This window comes from Gallinula chloropus, assembly GCF_964237585.1.
Source record: "Gallinula chloropus genome assembly, chromosome: 16".
NCBI classification, from domain to species: domain Eukaryota; kingdom Metazoa; phylum Chordata; class Aves; order Gruiformes; family Rallidae; genus Gallinula; species Gallinula chloropus.
In genome coordinates, this window is record NC_140101.1 from 11210021 (window position 1) to 11229991 (window position 19971).

At 45.6% G+C, this 19971-nt stretch overlaps 1 protein-coding gene across 1 annotated transcript in view; it reads right to left on the bottom strand.

Moving 5' to 3' along the window:
* The window catches only part of TOP1 (DNA topoisomerase I), a 66212-nt gene extending 50818 nt beyond the window's left edge, over positions 1-15394 (bottom strand). The window contains exons 1-2 of the mRNA XM_084271389.1: positions 15205-15394; positions 14490-14514 (exon numbers count right to left, since the gene is read on the bottom strand). Of these exons, the coding sequence (XP_084127515.1) occupies positions 14490-14514; positions 15205-15237 (58 nt within the window). The 5' untranslated portion in view covers positions 15238-15394. The remainder of the gene's footprint in view (positions 1-14489; positions 14515-15204) is intronic.
* Between the last annotated feature and the right edge of the window lie 4577 nt (positions 15395-19971).

The following is a 19971-nucleotide window of genomic DNA, read 5'->3' on the forward strand; positions in this document are numbered from 1 at the left end:
ACTACAGAAGCAACCCAAAATGAGAACAAGTTATGTAGCTTACTTGCACAAGTACTCCAAAGGAAGAATTAAGAAATCTTTATTTCCACTTGATTACTTCAGAGCAGAAATAGGCTAAGACTATTTACAATCTGATAATTTATATCTGAAAGATTCAACTGTAAGGGTAGGAAAAAACTATTTTTAAAAGTTTCTTGGCTGCCAGTTTTATATATAGAGAGGCAAAATTTAAAGGTTATTATGAGTCTTACTAGAATCAAAATTAAAATCAATACATCTGTTAAACTTTATTATGAATTTTACGTGAAGGACTAATACCACTTAGAAAGCCACTCCAGCTGATTTAGTAGTTTGCTCCTACACAAACAGCCTAGAGCAGCAGCTGTACTATTCCCTCCTATCCTCCTCTTCCAAGTATTCCAAGCCTGTGCTAGACAAAACCACTTCTGGGAGTGAAAGCCCTATCCAGGTACCCAGCAGCAGAAAGCAACTCTCACTCTTCAAAGTTCTGCTTTACCCCAAAGAGCTCATGCAGCAGCCCCAGAGCTTTCTGAAATACCTCAACACACCTAACCTGTTTGAGTTTCCATGCATTTCAGCATCATTATCTTGCAAGTTTTAAAGTGTACCCATTTATTTTTGAACTTGGAACTGTTTTACAGCTAGCAATTATCTCACTTCCTGGGCTCCAGTCCCTAGCAGACCAGAAAAAAACCTTCCCTTTTCCCTGTGATCACAACTGCAACCTATGATCACCTTTTATCTGGTACTATCAGATGTATAAGGCACCCACACAAACAACAGAGCCTTGAGCTTGCATTAATGATTGCAGTAGTATTAAGCAAAGCCTGTAAGTGGGGAAACTACATGAGTAGCCCTAATAGTGTAAGAAAGAATACAAATAACCCATTCTGAAAATCAACTAATGACACAAGATACTTAACTTCACATGCCATCCCCATAATTAAGAAGATGCATTGACAGATCAAGAGACTCATGGAGAAAGAAAAATGTAATAAAATTGGAAGTTAAGTACCAGGCTTGTAACAGTGACATTCTCAACTGACTTCTCCCAAATTTGCTTGGGACAATGTAAGTTCATCCTGGTTTCCTATGGATGCTTGTTTGCATTTTTAAGAGGTGAAACCTGTCAGTAGTCTGCTCAAAAAAAGGATCTATGACCAGAAAACAGTTCATTATAGGTTTTCACAACAAGGCTTTGAAGTACCAGTCATCTTGAGATTAAAATATAAGATACCTTCCACCAGTACAGCCTGTGACAAGTGCTGGAATCTTGTCTGCTAGCACTTCACAGTGCTACCTGTGAAGACAGCTACCCTGATACAGAAACAGCAAAAATTTTTAAGTGAAAGCAATAACCACAGAGAAGTAAAACAGGGAGACAATTTGCTCATACCAAGCATCACACTCTCAGAAAAATGTAACTGCTGCAGTGAAAACTATGCAGCCAGTGCCAAATCCAGAGCTTGTTCCATCAAGGAGTGCACCAGAAATTGCTTTATGAGCTACATAAAAATCCAACATACAAGAGTAATTCCAGCCAGAGTTAAGTGCAAGGGAAAACTATAGTGACCTACAGGCAGGAAACATCATTGGATTCTCGGTGTACAAAGGTGCTTGACAGCGTATGTCTGTACTGATGCCTTCTGGGAGTACCAGTCTCAAGTAATTTGATCTGAAATTAGTTCTGTATGTAAACAAACCCGTTTGGATCACAGGATTTAGGAAATCACATGCCTGCAGTTAGCAAAGCACTAACCACGCTGCCTAATAATAAACCATTTGTATAGCTGGCAGTGATGGGACAGAGACAGTTAAGATGAACTGTTAATACACACAAAAAGACACCATAAAAATCTATCTTAGAAAAAAAAAAAAAAGTCAAACAGTGTATTTATTTCAGCTCCAGTCAAAAAGTAAATACTTGCAATGTACAAGTCAGCATTCTTCCTAGGACTCCTCTACAAAAATGAAATGGAGAAGTGTTCCTTTCCCAGCTCAATAGTTCTCCCAAAACACAAACACTCGTGTTATGCAAAAAGGACTCCATGAACTAACAAGTTCCTTTTGGGATTTAAGGTTTCTTAGTCTGGATTAGAGTCTGAGCATGAGGCTCCTGTGCCTGGGTGGATGAATGGATGGGGTATTTACAAAAAGGGATAAAACCCACAAGAACTCAAATTAAAAACAAACTAATTCTGCTGTTAATGAGTCTCACATCTGTTTTGAACACTGTTTCTCATGTTCTTGTGAAATACAGCTACAGGGGACTTCTGCACTAAACAATGCTCTACAGTTTCATCCTCTTTAAAGGAATCCATTTAAAAACACACACTTTAGCTTCAGTACACCAGGACCTCATAAACCTCCCAGATCCTTCAGAAGCATGGCCAGGCATTAGTATCGCTTCTCATTCTAAGGAAGTACACTGATAAGCAACAGGCAAAGCCTAAGCACAGATCACTTCCTAGGAGATCTAATCACCCTCCTGAACTAGCCATCCCTGCTGTCAACACCACATGTAACCTGCTTGCTCAACTGCACGCAAACAGATTCAGCTGACGTGCAGAGGCACCACCGGCAGCTTTGAAGAAAATTAGATTCCTGAAAGAGGCCAATACTGCAGGAGATGAGTGCTCTAAGAGGCCGACTCCCAACCCAGAGAGGACAGTATTTTAACTCAGGTGACCATTCAGCAGTAAATGAACTTTTTTCTCTTCACACATGAGCTCACACTTGGACAATAACAGATAACAGAACCATAAACTGCAGGTTATGCCCCACTGCCAAGAGTCTAACGCAGGACTGGGCAGAAGGGAAAGGGCAAACATGTCAGACACAGAAGGCAATGCCTGAAAAAGCTAAAGAATGACAGCTTTACACCTTCATTTATGAAACAAGAAACTGATGAACTCACCAATGCATGTGCTTCTGCCTTTTGCCTAAGGCTCAACTGAAGAATTCAGTTACTGGGATAGGCAGCTTACCGCTAGCTGCTGTCTCCATCCACTACATGACAAGCTATGGACTGGGGCAGAGAGCTATGCTGGGCTGGGCTCTCCTGAGACCAACCACATGCTGACAAATGAAGAAGCCAAGCGTAGAGCATCAAGCACCAAGTCATACTTTCTTCCTTACACCTAGATGATTAGAACAGTCTAAAACCTAGCAAGAAGCTCTCCTTCGATATAAGTGATGCTGAATAAGCCTATTTGATGATAAAAGAAAAATATTGTTTATGACAGCTACCAAGCTCCAGAGAGCAGCATATTTTAAATTAGAAGACTGTATCTAGTTATAAAAACAGGTATTTCAAGGACAGCTTGCTTATGCTTCCTTAATAAAGTGCAGGTGACATACACAGCTATGACATGACTCAGACAAGACGCTAACTCATCTGAGAGGCTTCCTGGGTTTGGAGGAGGCAGAGCACAGAAGGATGAGAGCAAAAGTGAAAAAGGCTCTTGAAAAAAATGCCTGTTATCCACATTCACCTCCAAAGGTATCCTGGACAGATGGAAAGAGGTTCCAATCTGCTGAAGCAAGGCAAAGTAACCCAAACACCTGCACAGCTCCAACACAACAACTTGCAAACATCAGAATTACAGCACTGATATTCTGAGTCTGATTTGTGCCAATGCTTCTTTTCTAAAATGATGGATTGAGATGACACCTACAAAGCTGGGCAACACTGCAGAAGTTAATCAAGGTCAGTGCTGCTAACAGTTCATCTCTTGCAATGTATCTGTAGTCTTACAAGCCTACTGCCTCTGGATCTGGCAATTTACACTTGTGTACTACAGTACCACTTGTACCTTACTCCTACTGCCAAAAAGCACTCAATACCTTGTGCTCTTGATCCCAGAGGTGCAGTGTTACCACAACCTAATCTTCAAAGCCAATGCTAAAAAACTAAGCGTCATGGGGAAACACCAGTAAGGAAAGCTTCCTCTGCTCCATAAAGGGGTTTCCTGTGCACAAGGAGCATTACAACAGATACAGCACATTTTAACAGCCTCAATGACATTCTCAGTCCTCAAAAGAGGAGCAGGCAGCTTTTTATTCCCCATCTGGTGGTCATTAACTCTAGAGTACAAACCTCAGAGTACGTCACTAGTACCACTCCATCCCTCCATTTTGTACATGCTGCTTCTGTTGCAATGATTCACACCCTCACATGGATCTCCAAAGAGCTCCTGCTTCCAGTTTCCCAAAAGGCTACATTAAAATGGAGAGTGCTCGTCTAACTTGTACGTGTACCTGCTTAGGCAAGTTAAAACTGGTACCTGCCCATCCCTGCTCTTTTCTCTCTCCAATAATTGATGTTACTCACACACAGGCTAACATTCACAAACTAGGAGAAGACACAGTATGCTCTTCCTACTGCTCAAGGCACAGTTAGGAGACATTGATCTCAAGGTGGCACACATGGTGCAAGAGACAACCTGGAAAGTACTTGACACCGGAACCCTGCACACAGAGCAGGAAACCACTGGTCTCCCTATTGTAAATCCAGTGATAACACTAACTGCAAAACCCACCATGCAACACTAGTATCTGTGAAATAACTGAGTACCACAGGAAAAAAAAAAAAAAAAAAAAAAGCAGGTTTAGATCCCAAGTTCTTTGTTTAATAAAAAATACAACATAGGCTTAAAGCTGCAGAAGCTGCCCTTTTTTTAACCACCCTTTGCTAACCACCTCAGTCCTCAGCTGGAGAGAGAATTAAAAGTCAAAAACAAAAGGCCAAGTTGGAATTGAATCTTAGTCCCAGCCAGACAGCTTGATAGCTATTTCTGTGCTGGAAGAAATTACTCCCACTCTGTTCTTGTCTCTTCACCTCTGAGTTTAGTACTCCCTTTTCTCCTACAGTGTTGCCTATTTAAACATCAGGCCCTTAGGCCAAGATAACAATGCACAGCACAAAGAACCTTAAACCCCGGAATAGCGTCCATGAGTAACAGTGTCCCTCCCCAGTGCTTCCTGCCTTCAGCTTCAAAAGCATCTCTCATCATACTCAATCCTTCATCTTCACATGGCCTGACCAGAGCACCACGAAATACAGACCATGCTGACAGCTGCCACAACAGCATCACACAAAACCAGAAGCTGCTGTAAGAACTGCCAGCTTACTTAGCTACTCAAGTCCCCAAGGACAGAAAGAACTCCACTCACTGCAGAGCAGATGAAGGAAGACAGCCCTCCTACCTGGTTATCAGGTGTCCAAACCACCTCATGTCACAACCCATGGGACACAGTGTCCCCCGCCGCCTGTTCTCCTAACACTCCATTTGCAGACCACAGAAATAGAGGTCTTAGTTTCACTACCCTAACCCCAGAAATCTCTGTGTTTCAGTTAAAGACCACTACATGTTTCTCAACTCTATTTCCAGATACTTAATCTGCAACAGACACCATATTTCAAAGGGGGGAAAAAAAAAAAAAACACAGAAGGTAAGACCCCCAATTTCCCCCCATCCTCTCCCCTAAAAGGTCTTCTTAGGCCACCTCTCCAAAACAAGAAGCTGCAGCCTCAGAGGAAGATGAGCAGCTGCTTTGACAAGTCTGGCCCGTGTTCAAATAGTGGAATATAAGCCTTGGGCAGTAATGTATTGCCATCAACTCACCCTGGCCCTAAAGCACAGGTCATCTATTCCATGTTACATACAAAGGAAAAACTACCACACTGTTGTTCAAATGGAAAAGGCATACAGAAGAAATGTGGCAAATAAAGGAAGATAAGAGGTCCTGAATAACACCCTAAAGTTCCTGTTTTCACGTTGCAGAAGCAGTGTTAGGCAATAGATCAGAGTAAGTGACAAATACCAGGAAAAATTAAAAAGCTATCTGTGCTTGGGTATTGCTCCACTCCTATTAATTATATTCTTGACTTTTTACCATGAAGCCATGTCTCTGGTCAAGTGTCTAAGACAATTCTTTTTAAAATACTCCGTTTATATATTGACACATATCTTCCCACTGCACCAAACTGACAGACATTTGAGTGGAAACAAGACAACCTCCAATCCCATGCAGTATGCACTAGGGAGTGAACACTTCAGAAATTATGAAGTGTTTGACAAAACTCATTGTAGAGCAGCCAGACTAACAGTGCTCATGCATTAGGTCAAGAGGGTTTCAGAGAGGACAAGCTCTATGCAGTCTTATCCAAGTTGAACACAAGACCTCATAAATTTGTTGCTATCGTTTATTCCCTAGAAGGGCAAAGTGCTCTGAGATCCCAGGTACTTATTGCAAAAATTGGTAAGAGCAGAGTGTACAAATCAATGACTGGGATTTCAAAGTGAGCTGTAAGTCACCAGGGTCTTATTTTTTTAGGAAAGCAGGAGAAAAAAGTATTATGGGAGAAAAAGGAGCGTTTTGAAGAATCACAACTACATCTTCATTAAGAAGGTAAGAGTCTCACTTCCCCAAATAAAGTTGTACTATCTGTTCAATACCCTGTGTAAGACTGTCAGCTGCACACTGCAGCTGGTGAGACGTAACAGACACTAGTGTATCCTAACCACATAGCATGTCTTTAATAGACACAGATAGGACAGAGCCAAAGATGAGTTACATAGGCTGATCAAAATATTTTAGTGAAGCTACAAGTACACTCCAAGCTTTCCTGAGGCAGAAATCTCTCTCTCCAGTCATGGAAAGATACAGTCAGAATCGCTCTGCTGCGGCACTGCATTCCATGTACACCAGTCTGTCTTCAGCAGGCAACCATCTATGTTGGGCAGAATTATGAAGGAGCAAGCTTCCATCTTTTGGTGGGCACCATGAAGCTTAGCCACCACCAGAAGGAAGCAGCTGTCTTTATAACACTCTTCTAAATACCCTTTCTTTGACAAAGGTATGACAAAAATATATACACACATCCCCCACATCACTCACAACTGCACAAAGCATTCAGCAGGCTTGTGAACACGAACAAAAACAAACTGATAAGGAATCTAGAAAGATCTACTGATCAGAAGATTTGTGGGCAGCAACTTTTGGCTCCAAGACTGACAGGGCCCTCTAATAAAACAACTTCCCAATGGCCTGATGCTCCCTTTTCCCTGCAATCATCTCAACTTCAAAAGTTACCATCTCCAAACACAAAACGGATTTAAGTACTTAGGTGGAGACACACTGTTTTTCTTGATGGGGTATTGTCTGCTAAGGCTGAATGACAAGCACCTAGGCTAACTCTCCTGCTAGATGTCCCTCAAATGCCTGCACTGCCCCCATCACATCAAGATACACATTTCAAATATTTTCCAGCACCTGCCTCTAAAGTTTTCCAAGACAGGAGTAAAGCATACTCAGTGCTATCAGTCCTTGTGACCCCTCCACATTGGGAGCTGGCACTTTCAAAACAGCAGCTGTCAGTACAAGTTGTCTATACTGAACTATTACTGCGACCACCTTCAAGTAAGCCTAGTGAGATTTAACATAGGAAACTTGCCCAGAGTGAAGCAACAGTGCCACAGTACTCAATGAGAGCTGTCTGGCCAGTATATTTTACACACAAAGTAGGTTATTTTAGTGGACAAACAGGCCTTGACATGACAGAAAACGTCACTAGAACTTGCAATGACACCAGTAAATTTGAGTCAATTCTTACTTTCACCACTATCCCTTTTCTAATCATTTTGCCTCATTACAGGACTTCATCTCTATCATTAGAGCCTAATAGGGAACTAATTGCCAAAGTCTCCCACACCCCAAAAGCATCAAGTCTGGTACTAGTTATGCTGGAGACCTGACAGAAAACTGTTTCACATCATCAGTCAGGTGGACACTGCAACATGGACTGAGGTTTAACAAAGCGCTACTTCAATCCCAAAGTAGTATGAGAATCATTGATGCTCAGGTGTTACAAAGGCATGTGTTTCAGGAAGACTGACTTCAGCTCCATGCTCTCCACTTTCATTCTCAGATCTGAAAACTTGAAAATATGCCTGTATGCTCATGTTTTTTAAAGTCAACTGTAACTTTCAACAGCTCTTTATACCTTGTAGGTCCAAGAACAGATCAACTTCACCCTTTCTTTTCACTTCCAGGTGCCTTAATCCTCACTGTGACACCAAAAGGTATTAATACAGCTCACTCAGCAATCATTAGTTTAAAAAGCTAGCACTCCAGAAGAAAATACTTCCAACTCTAGATCTGATTAAATCCACTGGAACTATTTAGTATTTGTGTCAGGACGTTTTGAACAAATGCTGTCATCTCACGCACACACTGGGAAACCACCAGCACAGCTCGTTCAGCTGAACTGCAAAACAGCAGGAGCCTGCAGCAGGAAAGGCGCTCTCTGCTCTGCCCAGAACTGCGCTTCAACACGCTATTAATTCCAGTGGGAGCTCCCTAGAGCAGACAGTTAATAGCAGAGTGAGGACAGCAGTAGCTGGGAATACTATTTAAAAAAGGAATAGTCCTACCTTAGCTGAGAACTGGGTTTTAAACTGATTTTCTAAGCTGTTCTTTCAAGTCTATGCCCTTTTCCTGTTCCCTTAACGGGAAGAAGCATTTTGAAATCCAATGATGGTACATATTTAAATGCTGACAGTGCTAACAGCTCAGAACTAATAGTCACGCAGGGAGAAGGTACAGCCAGGCATATTTGTCATATTCCCCTGTCTCAGTCAAATGAAACAGCCCTAGAAAAGCAAGATGATAAACACCGATTTCTGCAACAAATATCCTCTCTCTTTCAGATTTGGAAACCTAAGACACGGTCCTTCAAAGCCACAGGCAGGAGCGGAATATATAATGCTAAACAGCATCTTGCTTCTGTGTATCAGAGGGTGAGGTTTTCTATAAAACTTGGGGCAGTTTCTATAAAACTAGCAGCTGCAAAGGCAATTCAATTTAATAAGCCAATAAATATTTCTGAATGACTGCATGTCTTCGAAGGATATGAGGAATTATATTAGCACAACCAGCTCAAGCCAACTTGAAAGAGAAAGTAACTCATCTCAAAAAGCCACTACAAAAAAAAAAAAAAAAATCTGTGCTGGTTTCTTGTGTTAAATTGTCCTTTTCTTAAATAGTCACTGTATCATTAAAGCCCAGCCCTGCAGCCCAATAACAAAAAAGCAGATACACTGTCAGAGCTCCGCTGATTTTAGCAGAACTACAGCAATTTATAACACTGGTAAGAATCTGACCTGGAGCCTCTCTCTAATAGGGCAGTGGCTTGTGCTATTTCAGCAGGTATTACTTTAACAGGAATCCAGTGAAATCATTAACAGAGGAATTTGAGTCAATGAGATGTTAAGTACTTGCTATAATTACATATTATTGCAGTTTCTGCTGACAGAGCAACTCAGGAGCTTGGAATTCAATGAACTATCCAACAAATATCTGAAGTCACCGTTGTAAATGAAATTAAATCTGAATTTGTGTTCCATCATTTTTATGACCCGTGTGCCTAATTTAGGTGAAGCCATGTAAAACCCCACACTCTTACACTGGTCCCCTGGTTAAACATTGTTCATGTTTCACAAAGTAAACAATGTAGCCCTGATATCATGTTAATAACAGATATCACTTAACACCATAGTAAAAGGAAAAACATCTTAAGAAAATCTGCTGGAAGTAGGAAGCACACAGGCCATTAACCCACAAAACACATCTTCCAGCACATTTAGGTAATTCTGCTGAGTTTCAACAAAAACAAGAGTTGGCCACAGCTAACAGAAACACATTCAACTCCCCACTCCCACAAGACAGCCATTAAGTTTTAACCCCAATGCTGACTGTGTCAGAACAATTAACACAACAGACCTCAGTGTCTTTAGTAAAACCATTCTGAGGCTACAGCTGGGAAAACAGATGCAAATACCTTACGTAGCACATGATATTTAAGAACAGCTTATCCACAAAACATTTATTTGTATTTCTGAGCACTGTTTAGAAATTATCAGTTTACTTCAGAGTACCCTCACCTGTAACAATTTGAGGATTTCTATAGTAAAGCTCTACCTTTATATTCTACAAGCCCCCACGTTGAACATACTGAAAATGAACACCAAACCAAGTTAAGAATTTCTGCAGAGATTGGGGTCTGCCATTAAGTACTTCTAAAATAAAATTAAAAAAAGAGCTAAGTGGTTTCAGACTTAAAACTACCCCAAGCATTGTTCTGTGGCTGTGGGCAGCCCTTCGTACAATGCAGGCTCGTCACCCAGCACTGCAGTCTGGAACAGGCAGTGTGACTCAAGCCTTGTGTTGGAAGGAACAAACTGCATTTTTCAGGATTCACATCTCCCCCATCACAAAAAAAGGGAAAGGAAATTTTCAGTGGAGATATCAATCTGCATCTAAATACCACCAGCTACCTTTTGTATTTTGGATCCTTTGCCAAACGTTTTGACATTTAAACGCCCTAGTCTGAAAAGAGTTTCACCCTGAAGTGCCCGAGACAGATAGGGCACAAGGTTTTACCTCCAAGCTTCCTAACCTCCCGACGTTTAGTGCAGCTGTTAGAGCCACTGCACTAAGGTCCACAGAGCCCCGTGGCAGCAGCGGCTCTGCTCTCTATCCAAAAACTCCTGCCCATCCAGAAGGCAACAACAAAGCGACAGCAGGGAAGAACAAATCTGGTCTCCCACGGGCTGTTTCACAACCACTGAAGAATCTTAAGGATCTCCAGAACGGTGCGTTTCAGTTTGTTAGCATTTAAATCGCTCCCACCTTGTAGGTGGGCAGCTCTGCCACACACCATACACAAGTTTAATGCAAAGCACAAGACGTGATACAGCCTTTGTGCAGCACCCCTGCTGTGCAATTTACATTTCCTTCTCGCTCACTCCCCTTCATATCTTCACCCCAACACATACAGAGGTGCCATATGAGTGCTCAGGCCAACATTAAAAACCTGACAGTTTCTGATAAGATGCTGCAGTAGCATCTCCCAAAACCCCTCCCAAAAAAACAATTGACTGTTAAAGTACACCACTCCTTCAGGCACATCTGACTTTCAGCAAGCCATCTCTATCATGGCTGGACAATCAAATTCACACTTAACTCCTGTTAATATGCTGCAGTGGGTAGTGCAGCGATACTTGCCTCAAACTGCATCTAAACATCATTGGGCAAGTCAACTGAAAGGGAAAAACACTGCTTAGGGTGATGTCTTCACTTTCTACACAGAAGGGAGATGGATTTTGCAGGAGTTCAGGTCACAGGCTTATGAACAGTCAAGACACTTACAACCTTCAAGTGGATTTCAGTAGCTTTGGAAGACAATTTGATTATTTTGAAAACAAAAGTCATTTTTATCTGCTGCACTCTGCAAACACAATGGGAGAACTGAAAGTCAAGATAAACTGCTTTTAGTCTCAACATTGTCCTCAGTAGTAAGGGGTTATTACGTTCCACCTTAATAACAAAGCACTTGAAGGCAAAACTCAATAGAATCCAGATTTTGCATCTGAAGTGATCTGCAATTTTACCAAGTGAGAAACAATCTGAATGATTCCCTCCCTGGGTACATCAGTTGTGACTAAATCTTCACATCTGTAAAGGAGTCATTTTTAATGACCACACTGTATTTGCAAGTGACAGCTTTAGACTACCATTTCCCTTCCACAATGCTGGGGGATGTTACTTGCAAAGAAGGCTTGCTGTTTCAGAGCAGTATCGTTCTCAGGCACCGAACATGGAAAATTCTTTGCAGTGCGTACTGATACTAAAAATACAGTTAAGGTGAAAAAATACCCACTATGGCCAAATTAAACAGTAGGGAGAATCTGGATATTGCGACGGAATGCAATTACCCAAGTTGGAATTTGCCCAGGACACTCTTGCTTAAAGTGATCTGGCTATTTAATGACAAGAAATAGCCAGGAACACGTATTTACTGCTGGCATCCTCTCATACCTATCAATGAAACGGGTGTGTAATCCGATCCAAGTTCTCGGCTACAACCAGGGTGCTCCCTGGTGACCTGCAATGGGCCAGCAGATCCACCCACCTTACTTCAGCTGCAATAGTTTGCGTGATCACCACCTTAGGTAGTATGTCCATTGACCCAGATATGAACATCAGTAACAACAGGAAGCTTCAAAGCACTTAAGCTGCTCTATTATCAATACACTTTACAAAAGTCACCCTAAACATTCCCTATTAACAAAAATGTTTACTGCTGGTACATTCAACATTTAGAATGACTCAATACTTGCCCCCAGAAAAGCTTTCCCCAAAGGTAGAGGAAAGGCAACCTAGAAGGCGTAAGCCTAGCCTAACAGTAATCAAAGTACAACCAAATTCTAAACATCTGGGGGGAAAAAAAGTACTTCAGATTCCTACCACCCACTCCTCATCTCTGCCACTAAATAGGATCAAAACAAGAATATAAGAGCTAGAGCCTCACTGCTGTTCTCGGATACACACGCGACAATTCCTGACAGAGAAGTGCAAAGAGCTACTGAGCAGAGGAATCAAGACTCTGAGCAAGCAGAGGGTTTCAGCTCTGGTCACAAGGTCAGAGAGGACAGTGTCTACTCAGCATTATTCCCTTAAGACAACTAACAAGGTTACTACACACACCTTTCAGTGCTGAAGAGGATTTTGGATTTTAGGGGCCTCCAATCACTCACAGTGCCATCACACAACTTATATAAAGTAATTACAATAGAAGGAAGAGAGTGCCAATACCTACACTGATAAGAATTAGTTGGGTATGCTTGATTCACCAGGAACTCACTTTTTCTATCAAGGTGTCTTACTTAGAATCTCTGTATTGAATTTCTCCACCACATGGTAGAAATAAAGACTGAAGGAGTTAAGAGCTGTATACTTAAACCCCTTGTAAGAATAAACCAGCACATGGCCACAATAGAGAAGAAAAATCCCTCTAAGACATTCACTGGAAGCTGCAGTGGAAAGGTCAAATACACATCATTTCCCCTCTGTAAGTCAGTACATAACTAAAGCTTACCAGGGAATACTTTTCCCTAAATAAAGATGATCCTTAAGCATATACTTCCCAGCATAAGATGGCTACAAATATTCAAATAACATATTTATATTTAAGTTGTTTCAAGCATTCCTCCTCCATTTGTTGGGAAATCCACTTTTTGTTAAGAATTAGTCCTAGAACCCTACTTTAGGATCAGAATGGAAATAGTAGCTCAGAAACAGTGTATCTGCTATACTGCTTGCTCCTACTGCACACACACCACCACATTCCAATGAACTGACAGCAAGAAAGGTGTACCCAAGTGTAGATCTGTAAATATTTACACGCAGTAGCCTACAAAGAAGCCAGGCACATGGACATCATCCAGAAAAGTATGTTAAAAATCAGTATAAATCAAGCAGGTTACCTTCATTTTTTGTCCTCTACCACCTCACCAGCCAGAAAGGACAGCTCAGAATTCCTTACACATCCCAAACAGTGACAGTAACGCATACAAAGGTAGGTCATGTGCCCTCAAGTCCCCTCTACCCTGCTTAAACCCTTCAATTTGCCACCTACCAACTTGTGGGAGGTTGCAATTAGCTTGCTTCCTAGAAAAACGAATAAACAGTCAGAAAAAGTCAACAGCCATCAGGCTGATTAAAAAACATAACATTATATGTCCATATATACAAGTATAAATATATACAGACATATAAATGTATACATTCACATATAAATTTATACAAGAAATCACAGGACTCCTAATGTTTCTGAATGAAATGCACAGTTAGCATGCAAACTTTCTGAAGTGATGCTGTCTACCTTTCTGGAATTGTCTGCACCGTTTTGTGTGGCTTTTTTTTTCCCCCTTAATGCATGCTTTTATTTTAATTAAAAAGCCCCACCCAACAAGGTAAAGTTACTTCAATTAAATAGTAAGGAACGAAATAAGACTGATCTTAAAATGGATGCAGCAGATTCTGTTAAAGAGCAACATGTTGCAATCACCTTTCATTTTAGGGGAAGGGAGGGATTCCCTGAAAGGAACAGAGACGGGGAGCAGCGTGTGTATGTGTGTGTGTGGGGGGGGAGAGGCTGCGATAAAAAACGGCTCGGGGATTTATTTTAGTTAAAAACTTTGCTTTCCCCTCCGTTAAGACGGGGCTGGGGGCCGGGGATCGCCGCCCGGTGCCTCTGTAGAAGGCTCCTCTCTAGCAGCTCGGGGAGGAGGAGAAGGAGAGAAAGCCACACAGAAGAGAGGAGAAAAAGAAAATGGCGCAGAGACTAAGTCCCGACCGTCGACAAGGCGACTTTCCAGGGAGGAATCGGGGCCCAAAGGGGACTCCGGGAGAGCCGATGGGCTCTGATCGGGGGCCTCCGGTGCCCCCACTAGAGGAAGCGGGGGTCGGGGGGGCTCGAGGCCGCTGGCAAAGGGGCGCTTTTGGCAGCTCGATGGGAACAATGGGGCCGGTGAGCGAGGAGCCGGGACTTAGTCTCTGGGACGCCATGTCTGTGCGCGGCCGGCGCGGCGAGGCGAGGGGCGCGCCGGGGCCACACTCACCGTTCGCTCGGAAATCCGCCTCGATCTGCGGGGAGAGGAGACAGGGAGAGACCGTTTAAAACGCCGTCCCGACGGGGGGTATTTTTTTTTTTTTCCCCCTCTTTTCGGGGGGAAGGGAGGGAGGAAGGGTGCGCTGGATTCCCCCCCCCCCCCCCCCCCTTCCTTCCTTCATTCTCATTTTTAGAGAAATTAAATACCAAAAGAGAAACGGCCAGCGCCATGCAGAAGGTGCCCTCCGTGGCGGGGGAGGGGGGGGTAGGGTGAGCCGTCCCCCAGCAGCCGTAAGGGCTCCTGGGGTGATCCCCCCCCCCCGCAGAGGGAAACGAGTCAGGGTAAGATAGCCAGCCGCCCCCCTCCCCTTCTCCCAGGGGTCACACATGTGTCCCCCTTCCCCACCTCCTCCCACCTGGGCAGAAAGGGGTTCCGGGGCTGGGGAGGGGGGCTCGGTGGATGGGGGGACGCGACGAGGGGGGGGAACAGGCCGGGTTGACAGGGCTCTCCCCAGACGCGTGGGCTACCCCGAGCGGGGACAGGCAGGGGGCAGAAGCGGGGCACGTCTTCCTTTACGGAGGGTAAAGCCGCAGGGGGCGGGGGGGGCGGAATCCGCCGGGGGAAAAGCCGACTTGTGAGGGGAAGCAAGGACCCCGCGGCCTCAAGCGAGAGGCGGCGGGGTCCCCGGGGAGCAGGCCCCCGCGAGCATCGAAGCGGCGCTCACCTGGGAATCGTTGTGCAGCTGATCCCCGCTCATGCCGGGAGAGCGCAGGAGGCCAAACGCAGCGGAGCAAAGGAAAGAAAGCTGAAGAGAACCGAACCGAACGGAGCCGCGTCGCCGGGGACGCGCGGAGCCTGGACGCGACAGGAGAGCGCAGCCCCTGACTCCACCGCGGTTGTGTAACAGACTAAGTTCTCATTTCGGCGCACTGCGCAGGCGCGTTGCCTTTTACTGGCTGGGCGGGGCCAAGGCCAGTGTGAGGCAGCTCGGCGATTTGCGTTCTAGTCACGCCCCCCCGGGATATTTGCATAGGAAGCCACGCCCCCGCCCTTGTGCTTCCCTCCGACTCAACAAACCCCCTCGCCCCCTCCCGTGCGCTTTGCGCCGGCTCCCTCTTTACATATCCGGCCCCGCCTCTTCCTCCCTCTTATCCAATCGCGCAGCAGAACCCGGCCCTCATTTACATGCTCGGCCCCGCCCGCCGCTCCCCCTCCCCGCCGCTGAAGGAGCCAGGAGCATTGTGTAAGGGCCCGTGCCTTACCGTGCGCTCAATGCGCATGCGCCCTATTCCACCCCTGCAGGCCGCCGGCCGCGTTTGCATGCCAGGCTCCGCCCCCCGCCCGCAGGCCTCGCCCCCCTCTGTCAGGGGACATGGCGGCGCCCGGGCCGCAGGAGGGGGTTGCGCCGCGGGGGTGCGTGTGTGTCCCCCGGGATCCCCCTGATAACGGGCACGATTGTATCGTGAGCGCCTTGCGAGGCCTCAGAGCTCCCGCTAACGGAACGGGCTTCTGGGTTTCCTTAGGGGCCGTCGCGGCATGCCCCGGGCCTGGCTGGGGCCTGTTAGGCCTGCCCCTCGCCCCCGGGCCGGGTTTAGCCGTGAACCGAGGCGGGACGTCTCCTCACGGCACCCGGGCGATGGTCGGCAGCCTGGCCAGTGCCAGGCAGGGCCGCAGCGCCGGGCTTGGCGCCTGACGGGCCCCTCTCTCAGGCCCCAGGCCCACCTGCAGCCCGGCCGGATGAGGACACACAGGAGGAGGCGCCCATCTGGGACAGCACTGCGGGAGGAACTCTGCAAGCTCGGCTGAGTCACGCCCCTGCTAAACCTGTGTGAGCACAAATGGTCTGATGTGCTGTTAGATTTCGAGTGTTTCAGAATGACACAGCTGTCAGTTCCCTTTGGCAGCAAGGGAGCTGAGCATGGTGTGTGCATCTGCCCTGCTGAGAGCCTGAGCATGCCAGTGACCTCCCGTCTTTAGTCTGTGTGGCTGTGTGAGCCTGGAACACGGAGGCCACAGTTGCCTTGCAGAGATTCCATTGTGCTAGGTGCTTTATAACTGCCTGCGTGTAGGTAAGAGTCATCCAAGGGAAGGACGTGGATCGGGTGGGTTTGGGCTGATGATGAACGCAAGGACAGCAGTGGTGCATTGCAAATGAGAGCTTTCTGCTCTCATCAGCCAGCAAGGTTTTTCTTCCAGCGTAAACAGGCCCTTTTTTTCTTTCTCTCACAAAGAAATGGAGGGTAAAAAGGAAACAAAAGCTGTGTTTTCTTTTAGCTTTATGAGAATGAATCACATACAGTCCCAGCAGAACAACCCCTACCCCAAAACAAATCTGGAAACATTTATTTCTGCTCTGCAGCAGCTCTGCTAAAGGAGTTTTCTTTCCGGTGTGCTAAATGACAGATTTAGTATGCATGGCTGGTACATGTCTCACAGGACTGCCTCCAGTCTTCTTCTTGGAGCTTCCATCCTGTGCTGCAACACAGACTGTACCTTTCCTCAGCTTCTTTACACAACCAGAGCTTTGATTTGACACTTAAATAATCTGGCACTGCCAGGCTATCTGAAGAGATACATCAAAATGTAAGCAGCGACAGAAGCCACCTATTTGCACTGCATATTTATATCCTGTAAAGGGAAAACTCTGTCACTTTCTTACAGTCTTCAGAAGAGGATCTGAGGACTTCCTTTTTTTACCCAGAGCAGGCAAATATTTCTGGCTCTAGAGCTGTTTATTATGCAAACTGCTTTAGTCACTGTTAGATTTTTAAATATAAACATATTGAAAAGCCTCTTTCAGACGCCTTTCCTGTTGGAAGAGGTGGTCACCCCTTGCTCACAAGAATGAGATGAAAGGGGGCCGTGCTCTGAACATGGCTGGAGGTTTGAGCCCCTTCTCGCAGCCATCTGGGGTGCAGAGGCAGTGCAGGACAGGCTGAAGGTGGTCTGGCACGTTCAGCTTCAGGCACTGCAGATTTCTAAAAGCCTTTTCTTTTGAAGCAGCAATTTCACGTTAAGTCTGAGATATTTCTGCCTTGCTCAGGTGGCTGTGCCCTGCCACAGGAGAGGGACCCGCTGCAGTCCCCACCGTGCTGCAGCCAGCCCAGGTCAGAAGAAAGGATCACTACCTCTTCTAGCAGCTGCCAGCCCCGCAGGCATTTGCGAGCTCACTTCCTGCAAAACGGAGGCTCAGCGCTGTGCTGTCTGCAAGAGGCTGCTGATGGACAGGTAGGAGAGCTCTGAATGTAAAAGGAGCTGCCCGGTTTCTTAGCTCAGGGCCTTTTAAAGGCCGCTCCCACGGCCGTAGGGCCAGGACCATTAGTGGTAAGGAAAACCTTGTGCCACTCATACCATGCGGGAAACCTCTGTCTGAGACATCCATAAACCAGGCAGAAGGATTGCTTCCCACCTGCTACATCTTCTGTCTGCTGTCCTGCAGAGTTAATTTAGGGTTTGAGTGGAGCCTTGGAGGGAGCCTCTGCTCCCCTCTTAGATCCCAAAAGGCAGGGAGATACAAAACTCCTTCAAAAGCATATTAAGCTGTAACATCTGTGTGACCACATCTGTTGCACAAGCTGCATGATAAAAAAAACCCCATCAGATCTCACGGGACCCCCTCCAAACCTATAACCTGCACCATCACACTCTGGGAGTCTGCACCTCCCTCATCCCCTTTCCCAGCTCCCCACCTTTGCTGCTGGAGAGGCTCTCACAAAGGAAGGGAAAGGCCCACACAAGGCACGCTGCTGTGGGGGCTGGCAGCGAAGCGGTTAACACGCCTGGACGTGCTTCCCTGGCGAGGCTGTGCACACCCCATCAAGATAAATGGGGGAAGTTCATACCTCTGAGTGCTGTTGTCTCTCTCTGTCTCTCCGGGGCTCCCAGGGACTGCAGTACATCACCGTCAGGTTAATGTAGCCTAGGTGATTGCTTGCAAAAAGAAACGGCTGGAAACTACGTGTTTAAATTAAATCATAAATCGTCCTGGATATAAAACCTGTAGGAAACCCTCTGATTCTCAATCGTGGTGAATTGTGAGATTTGATTTATTTGGTGTACTCAGGGCTTATTGCTGTGATCAAAGTGCCTGTTTTGGGAGAGGGAGGTGGATGCCTTTTCCCTGACCAGCTTTGCAGGCCTGAGTTAGGATGGGGTCCCACATCTTGCTCTGGCTTGAGCCCCCACTCTTGTGCATGGACCAGATGGACAAATGGGAGATCCCCATGCCAGGCCAGGCCTGTGGCTGCAGGGTGGCTTCAGCTCCTGCATCTGCACTGCTGCTTTCTGGATGCTGGAGCAGAGCTTAGGAGGGCAACAGCTCCACAGAGCCGCCTTCCTCTGTGGCAGCTGGAGCTGTGGCTCTCAGGGGGCTCTGCAAAAGCTTTGTCCAAGGTCACCCCAAAGGGTGGACAGTGCCTTGGGCAACAGAAACAGACTCCTGCCTGCCTTGGGCATTGGAGCCAGCATGGACTGCATGGGGTCACAGCACCCAGGCCAGAACAAGGCTGTTCTGTCCCAGGCCTAAAAAGCCAAACGTAAATACAAAGATGGAGCTCTAGGGCCAACATAGGCTGTGAAATCTATACATCCAAGCCCCTAAACCCTCCATAGCTCCCTTTCCAAGCCACTACCTTTCTTTTAGCTTCACATGAAGCCATCTATACTGCATTCCTTCATAGAATTACAGAATCATAGACAGTCTGGGTTGGAAGGGACCCCAAGGATCACAGAGTTCCAACTCCCCTGCCACAGGCAGGGCCACCAACCTGCAGGTCTGGATCTACACAAGGTTGCCCAGGTCCCCATCCAACCTGGCCTTGAACACCTCCAGGGACGGTGCATCCACCACCTCTCTGGGCAGCCCGTTCCAGCCCCTCACTGTTCTCTCTATGAAGAACTTTCCCATAATATCTCATCTAAACCTTCCCTCCTTTAGCTTTAGTCCATTCCCCCGTGTCCTGCCATTATCTACCCTTTTAAAAGTTGATCCCCCTCCTGTTTCTCTGCTCCCTTCAGGTATTGGAAGGCTGCAATGAGGTCTGTTCCTTCTCTTAAATCTATTTTATATTCTACTTTATTACATGGTGCATTTAAAGTTTGAAAGTGAAACACATTTGGTAATTAGACACATCCATATCTTGATATTCTTGATTACAGTATCAAAAGTTCAGGTCTTTGACCCTCTTTCAGAGTACAGGAGGAGGAAGAATACATTGCCAACTCATCCAATTTTATTAGCAGCCCCATGTACCCAAGTTCACTTGGTTTGTTTTCCTTGCTTTTGTTTCATAAGAATCTCTACTTTAGTTAGAGGCAGCAGCAACTTTCTATTATTAATGTTTTAGGATACAATGTATATTAAAATAAAAAAGGCTTCTGAATACAAATCAAGCACATTCTGCTAATGAAAAGGTAACAAAAGACCAGTTACAAAACAGATTTAAACCAGAAAATCTCATTTTTAAAAGCCTGTCATGATTTTTGAGTCTTA